This window comes from Saccostrea cucullata, unplaced genomic scaffold (genome assembly GCF_032062105.1).
Source record: "Saccostrea cucullata isolate Sc308-1 unplaced genomic scaffold, CSIRO_AGI_Scuc_v1 ctg7968, whole genome shotgun sequence".
Taxonomy (NCBI): Eukaryota; Metazoa; Mollusca; class Bivalvia; order Ostreida; family Ostreidae; genus Saccostrea; species Saccostrea cuccullata.
In genome coordinates this window covers 1-8,149 of record NW_026926653.1, presented here as the reverse complement: position 1 = coordinate 8,149, position 8,149 = coordinate 1, and the positions used below count along the sequence as shown (strand labels likewise).

The 8,149-nt window shown below is 32.7% G+C and overlaps 2 protein-coding genes across 2 annotated transcripts; both read right to left on the bottom strand.

The window, feature by feature from the left end:
* Window positions 1-277: 277 nt before the first annotated feature.
* On the bottom strand, window positions 278-2,773 carry LOC134272330 (D(2) dopamine receptor B-like). Its single transcript, XM_062754573.1, has one exon. It carries the CDS (start codon window positions 2,757-2,759, stop codon window positions 1,416-1,418), a length of 1,344 nt encoding a protein of 447 aa, XP_062610557.1. The 5' UTR covers window positions 2,760-2,773; the 3' UTR covers window positions 278-1,415.
* A 1,402-nt stretch (window positions 2,774-4,175) lies between these two features.
* LOC134272332 (uncharacterized) lies at window positions 4,176-7,692 on the bottom strand. Its single transcript, XM_062754576.1, has 4 exons — window positions 7,522-7,692; window positions 6,672-6,784; window positions 5,966-6,052; window positions 4,176-5,179 (listed from the first exon to the last, which is right to left on the bottom strand). Exons 1-4 carry the CDS (start codon window positions 7,690-7,692, stop codon window positions 5,005-5,007), a joined length of 546 nt encoding a protein of 181 aa, XP_062610560.1. The 3' UTR covers window positions 4,176-5,004.
* Window positions 7,693-8,149: the final 457 nt, after the last annotated feature.

The following is an 8,149-nucleotide window of genomic DNA, read 5'->3' as shown; positions in this document are numbered from 1 at the left end:
GTGTATTTCCGACCAATATATATAATATATTTTCATGGAACTCGATAGAAGTGTAACACGGTGATTGTGTTTTTATTTAAATGTTCTTTATTCCATTTATGAAGATATAGGAAAGTTGACAATGTTCCTACAATAATATAATAATAAAAATTTACAAGCTACATTACTATATTATACAGAAAGATCATTAATCATGTTAATGATTAATGGATACTTTCTGGCATGAACCGAAGTCGTTTCATAATACCTTTTAAAAGACGTGTTTCACTCCTGACCAGAAAAATATAGATCTGAAACAAACAAAGACCATGTGATTGCATGAAAGATCTTACGGTAAAAATGTTCTTTGTGGCTTTATTTTCCAAAGTGAAAATCAGAACATCATAATTATGTTGATAAAAGTTTTTTTTTTCATGCTGGGGGCCGGGCAAGACTAATGCTTGACTCCCATAAATGCTGCGTGAATATATAAGTTTTAAATGTACACTTCTTTTTGAATTAATTGTCTTTCAGATTTTAACAAACAATGTCAACAAAACATTTTTTCTGTTGCACTCCTGACATGGTTATTACATTTTTGTTTCAACATCAGACACGACCACAAGTTGATCAAACAAAAGTTACTACAGTCCACATTTAGTTTAGTTCTCACTTAACCTTGGACTTTTTTATAAAGACAATACTTATTTAGCGTCTCTCAAATGGCAAATTGATTTTCATTGGTTAAGAAATTAATAACATTAACAACTTTAAATTCGTGTTCACAGCGATGAGACGACTTTTACCCCATCTCTTCAGCTCTTTGTCGTACGAAAAACCTATCATTGGAATATTGCTAGACTCGTTGACATTCGTCCGAATGTATATTTCAACAGCGAATGATTGGCTGCTTACACTTCACACGCTTATCGTATAACGTCGACTATTCCACGCCTTACTGAAAGTCCAAGGTTAACTGAGATTTGTAATAAAGCTCAATGCGTATAGTTTGAATATTATCAGAAAAGTTTTTTTTTTTCAACATAAACCATTACAACTTATTTCACAGATCTCCAAAATATATTAGATTTTCAAAATGTCACAAAAAGGTGTTACGATTTTTTTTGTGATTTGGGATATCAATGAGATGTTTGGCAGGTATTTATACATGTACGGGGTACACTATATAAAGACATATACTGAGACTTAGAAAAACTATTTTCATTGCTTGTATTTTAGTTTGGGTAGATAAACTTGCATGTGTTTGGTCATCTTTTTTAATTTATCCGCACAGAGAATGATTTTCCAAGTCAAAAAAATAAACATATATTCGTGTCCGTAATAAAAATATGCCTCCTTCAGAGTCCTTGTATTGTACTTTATCCGCATACTTTTGTACAAAAATAAGACTTGTGTCTTTGTTATTACTGCTAAATCTATTTGCGTATTTTTCTGAGAAACTTAAAAAACGCTTTTCTGAATGTTAAATCAAAGTATCCATAGATGATAGGATTAACAATGTGGTTAATAATAGATGATCTTCTCATTAACATTACAACATTCAAAGTGACAACATCCATTGAATACCAGAAATAGAATGGATCGTTCGTTGCCAAGAGTATAGTCACGAGTGTTGGAAGATATGATAAAATATAAAATACAATAATAGTAATAAACATGTAAGTGAAGTTATTTCTGACATTTTTATTCCTTTTCTTTCGAATGCTTGGTTTCTTTTTTCCAGTTGTATTGACATCTGACTTTTTTCCCGGGGTTTGGCTGGAATTCCCAGTATCCGACAGAGAACCTTGGTTTGCCCTTATTTCATTATCAAGGCCAGTTTTAGTGTTTGAATTTTCCGTTCCTTTAATTTCCGATTTCACGACTTTTATTCCCACTTCTGAATCAAAATTATCTGGTGATTTGTTATCTTTCCTCTCAATTGACATCTCCTCGGCGTTAGACTCGGTTTTGTTCAATGGACCTACACTAGTCATTTCTATGTATGTCGCAGATATTTCTTTTGAGAACCCTAATTCATCATCTGCTGAATCTATTTTTACTTCGCTTTGTACATCATTTACATGGTAAGTAAATTTTGCATCAGTTTTTCCTTTAAATCGCCGGAAAATCTGAAGGCCAATTGGAATATACAATGCGGCAGTGATCCCAACATTGGAAAAAAGAACAAATATTTCAAAGAAAATATAAACCATTTTTAATATGTGTGTTGTTCCTTTAAACTCCCTCAATTCGCACATCTTCACTGTAACATTGTTTTGCAAACAACTTACATCCTGATATCGATTTCCAGCAAAATATCCAACCGGAACTGTGTTAATGATTGCAAAAATCAGACAACAGCCTACGGCGCATTTCTTGGCGAAAATTGACATCTGTCTTCCATTTGGACGACAAATCTTCAGATATCTGCTGATTGAAATCATCAAAAGGATAAAGGCTGACCAGGATGTTGTCACCCAAGAAATATAATGAAGAAATTGACACAAGACTTCATGTGGAAAATGAATGTAATGGAAGTTAATAGTAATTCCTAGTGAAGCTAAACACACAGAGGAAAGCAGATCAGCCACAGCTAAATGTGGTATGAAGAACCGTTCCTCTGTTTGCGGCATCTTGTATTTGTAAAGGTACAACACTTGAGCGTTTCCAAGAAATCCTAAGCACAGAAAAATTACAATTATGGAAGTATTGAATGACAGTGCATGTGAAAAATAAGAATTGCATTCCGCAACGGCATAACCAATGGAAGAATTCATGATTTATCCAGTGATCCTTATGGTTGTCAATGTTAATTCTCCCACCTTGTTGCTGTAGTCTAGATTTACATGTCCATGTAAAATGCACCGAACACGCCTACTAACTTGAAGGAAGTTAAAATTAAGTTTCAAATGTCTATACATTGTATATGTTACATCTGTTTGTATGAATGATGTAAAAGTTATATACAAGGAAGCTTTAAGTGTTATATTTTTTATTATATATAATCATATTTCCTAGAAAGACCTAAATCATATGCACTGTATATTTTATGCTTGCATGTATACAACTGCAATAAAAATGGAAAACAAACTTGTTTAACACTTGTTCAAACACCTTAAAAACAGCAATTTTTAAAACTCTACTTTAAACTATGACTTTTGACTAACTTTTGAAAATTTTTGCCTAACTTAAAACTTTCCCAAAAATTAATCTACCAATATATAGTGCCCAAGAATTTCACTCTTCAGAAGTGCATTTAGAAATAGTCCGTACTACAAGACCTTTTCTTGGATACAGACATTTTTATTATAAAAACCTTTAACCTTGGCCATAAATTGGTACTAAGGCTTTCATATTTAAAAAGTGTTTTTTTGTTGACCAGACCTTTCCTTGCATGCCGAATTTGCTACCTTATGAAATTGGAGCTAACTGCCTTCTGAAAAAACTTGAAGTTGATCATTACTTTTGAACGATTAGTGATAAGGGTTTTATATTTAACATGTGAATTTCTTGTGAGATGACCTTTCTTTAAGTATCAATATATATACATGCACATGAATGACGTTGGAAAAGCATCTGATTCAGTGTTTTACAAACACATTTACTTTTTCGCTAACCTAAGCTGAAAGCTTCTGTGACCTTTTCTGATCACCTGTTGTATATTAGAAAAATCTTTAAAATGTTCATCCCAAGCACCACTGGGCCAGGAAAGTTGAAACTTATGTGGAAATACCCTATATTAGGGTAGATTCTAAATTGTTAAAATCATGATCGACCCCCAGGGTTAGGGTAGGGCCATAATGGGGAATCAAAGTTTTACATTTAAACATATAGGTAAATTTTTTAAAATCTTCTCAAGAACCACTGGGCCAGAAAAAAATTTAAAACTTATGTGGAATTATCTTGGAGTAGTGTACATTCTAAATGTTCAAATCATGACCCAAGGGATGGTGTTGGGCCACAAAAGGTATTACAAGGGGGAAAATCTGGTGAGGAACAACCAGGCCAAAGTTACTCAGGTGAGCATTGTGGCCCATGGGCCTCTTCTGATGAAATTTTATTTGTCTTATTATTTTCCCTTAGTTTGTTGCCCTTGAACTCAGCCAATAAATGTGTATCATCTAAATCTTATCTAATAAGGTCAAAAACAAATGAAGTTATAAACAATTTCTTTATTTTTTACAAATATTGTAACAAATGTTAAAAAATAACAATAATTAATATTGCACACACTTAAGTAAATAAAAACAATATGGCACTAAAAGACTCATACTGAGCTTGGTTAAACATTTACATATTAGATTTCTTTATTCAAGGTTCAGAATAGCATTTATTGATGTCTTTTGAGAAAAAAATCCCATTGCCTGCATTAACACATTTTTCCTTCAAGGCTATAACCTACACTTACATGTGCAATGGTGAGCCAAAGCAAATTAAAGTAAATGTTGCATCTCAACACACACTGTGGAATCATTGAATTCCTTGGGGTAAATGTTTAGGGGTATGCAACATTTTCTTGGTTCATAAGAACCTAGTTCTTTTAAGGTACCTCATATACAAAGAAGATAAAAATATGGACAAAAGATTTGTTTGTGGGGGTGTAAATTCATGGAATTTGTGACCAACAAAATCCACAAACACAGGAGGTCCCCCAAGACCACTGATGATTCTACTGAAGCTTACTAAGTTTCTAGAATTGACTTGATTGTCAATGTATTACCTTCTTCAGACATGTAGAGAAACTGCATTAACAGTTAAACTTCAGCATCTCTAACACCTATATTTTTAATACCATGGTTATATCCAAGTAATTTGGAAGTCCCAATATCCTGTTCCTTAAGTTTTCTACCCTTGATCTCTCCAGTTTTTTCTTGCTTCAATTAAGTTTCAGAAAACTGTACTTTTGGTCTGCTTAGGACATGCAACCAATGATCACCCAGTTTTTTTTTTTTGTGGAGATAATGATGTTTTATTGTACATGTATTTTCTTCAGCACTCACATTAAAATTTAACTTCCTGTGGTCAATGAAACTTGTTAAGGTATTTGTTGTAGAACTGTATCTCCTTTTTGCTTGGTTCCCCTGGACCATGGGAACCAACTAAAACAAAATGGTTGTATATGTCCTGGTCCTGCTTGTTAACAGGAGGTGGTTCTACTCCATAGCTACTGCCCAGCTTAAACACACTCTTGGGGAACCTAAAACAACGAGTAATACATGTTGTTAATTGTTGAATTACTTTAATTTACAAGTATCATTTTCTGAAGGCAAAAAATAAATGATTAACATGAAAAATAAATGTACTGCCTAATGCAAAATTATCTATTGACAAACTTAACACACTCCCACTTTATCTATAATACCTCCATTTGTCACTTATTTCTGTATGGCACTCACACTAAGTTTTCTATATTACTGGCAGTTTTTATACATATCTCTGTGACAAACATTAAGTACTCTATAAATATTGCAAGTTATTACTTTTTTCTCTCTAAGTGACAAACACTAAGTTCTCTATCATACTACCTGTTGATACCCCTCCCCCCTTCAGCCTGTGCCATTATGACATTCTCAAACAAGTTCTCTATAATAACTCTTTTCTGTATGAGAAAGTGTCATTCTCACACAGGTTCTCTTTTCTCTATAATATACTCATACGAAGTTCTCTATAATACTGCCAGTTGTCATTCCTTTCTCTAATATACTCACACTAAGTTCTCTATAATACTGCCTGTTGTCATTCCTTTCTCTACAATATACTCACACTAAGTTCTCTATAATACTGCCTGTTGTAACTTCTTTCTCTATGAGATACTCACACTAAGTTCTCTATAATACTGCCTGTTGTAACTTCTTTCTCTATAACATACTCACACTAAGTTCTCTATAATACTGCCTGTTGTCATTCCTTTCTCTATAATATACTCACACTAAGTTCTCTATAATACTGCCTGTTGTAACTTCTTTCTCTATGAGATACTCACACTAAGTTCTCCATAATACTGCCTGTTGTCACTCCTTTTTCTTCTTTCTTTGGTGGGGTCTGACAAACTTCACTGATCTTCACATATCTACACATATAAGAAAAGAATTCCCTCAATCAGTTATTCCCACATATTAATATACTGTAAACTAATGGATTCATCCTAGATTCAATTTCAAGTCCATATTTTGACCAAGTTTAAGCAGATAAGTTTCATGTTGACATTCATATTAAGAACTCGATAAGCGATTAATCTAGGATATAGTGAAGGAATGAAAAGGAAAAAATATACTAAAATCATACAGATACATGTACCATATACATGTACCAATTATCAATCTATTACAATAGAGCAGAATATTTGAAAAAAAAATCAACATCAAGTAAGACTTTATTTTTATCTCATACTTTGCAGACCATCAATCAATGATGTAAGTAGGTGAAGTACCATGATAATATATTTGAACAATCTAACTTCAGTTTTTAGTTTCTGGCATGCCTGATGAAAATGATGTACATTGTAAATACTGACATCCATAATATGTCTCTGTGATTAGGTAATACTACTTATAATATGTAACATGTAATTACCTTACATATATCCATGTGTCGTTGTCATTTAATATACACTATATTCAATATTTATCCCTCATACATCCTTATGTCTTAACGTTTGTGATTGGATACATAATACATCCAATCCTTACCTTTCATACATCCATGTATCTTTGTGATTGGGTGTATACTTGTGGAGTTCTTGTCCATAATCCTGGGAATAAGATGGAAACTGTCGCCCTGAAGTCTTTATACTTTGGAATCCCTGTGAACAATAACAAAATAACATTTTTTTCAGAAATCAACATTTTTCAACATGAAAGCAATTATTAAGTTTAATAATTGTTATTCTATCCTGTCCCAGTTATTAAAGGATAAGGTCTTTCAATTTTCTCTTAGTTTCCTTTTTTTTTTTAAAATCTGTGATCTTTTAATTTAGAATTTTCCTTTCAAATTCAAATTCTATTAATCCTACCTATCACCAACAAACTAAACTGACTCTTATAATACATGTATATTTACCTTCATAATTACAAACTGATCTTGCAGAGACCAACACAGTCTCATTATACCTGAAACTCGAAATCCTATGAGTTTCTATTACACTCTTTCTACATGTTCTAGATCTGTCTCATACCTTATACTTGATCTCGCCATCTGAGTGACACTCATACCCAATCTCCAATGCAGAGTTATCGCTCGTTCCTCTCTCAGACACCTCTGCAGTGGGCTCACGTCAAGATTTTTGACATAACGTATAAAACGTGATATTTGCCAGATTTTCAATTTTATTTAATAGTTCTGGATTGATTTAGTAAATATCTATCTCAAAACTCAAACATAAGCATATAAATTCATTTATAATGAATTAAAACAAACGCATTATTTCTCGTGTTTATCACTGTGATACAGGCGAGCCAACGACAGAGGTGAATGTATGAGCCAATGGTAGAGAGTGACTCATACCTTATACTTGATCTCACTATCTGAGTCCACTCATACCTTATACTTGATCTCGCTATCTGAGTCCACTGATGTCTCGGTCACACTCGTTCCGTCCACGTCTGAGCTCTCACTGTCACTCTCACTGGATCCTGTAGACAATTGAGATGATGATGAGTCCTTCCCAGAGATGTTTGGATTTACTTCTTGGCTGAAAAATTCAAACGTCATCATCTTACTTGCTTCAATGTTTACTTTTTTAAAATTGAAAATATATTAATTAAAATATCCAATTGTGTGTATATGGCTTATTCATGGTTCTTCAAAGGATCAAGTATAACTTTTCTCATCCTAATCATCATTTAAATGACAGAGCAAAGACCACTATAATTATATGATTAAGTTTTAATTATTAAATAATTAAGAATTTTATTTTTTTATTTCATTTTTTTTTTGGTTACTTGTTTGCATATGTTGTTTGGTGTGTGTATGATTTTTTAGAAGAACAGACATTCAAGTGTAGCCATTTTTCTACAACAGATAAATGATACATAAGAATTTAATGATGCTGAAATAAAAATATTATATTTGGAAGTGTATCATCACATTAAGGGGGTGCAAATGATGACTTTTTTTAATATTGAAGAGCAGTTAGTGTGAGTGCATAGGGTTTTAACCTTGGATTATT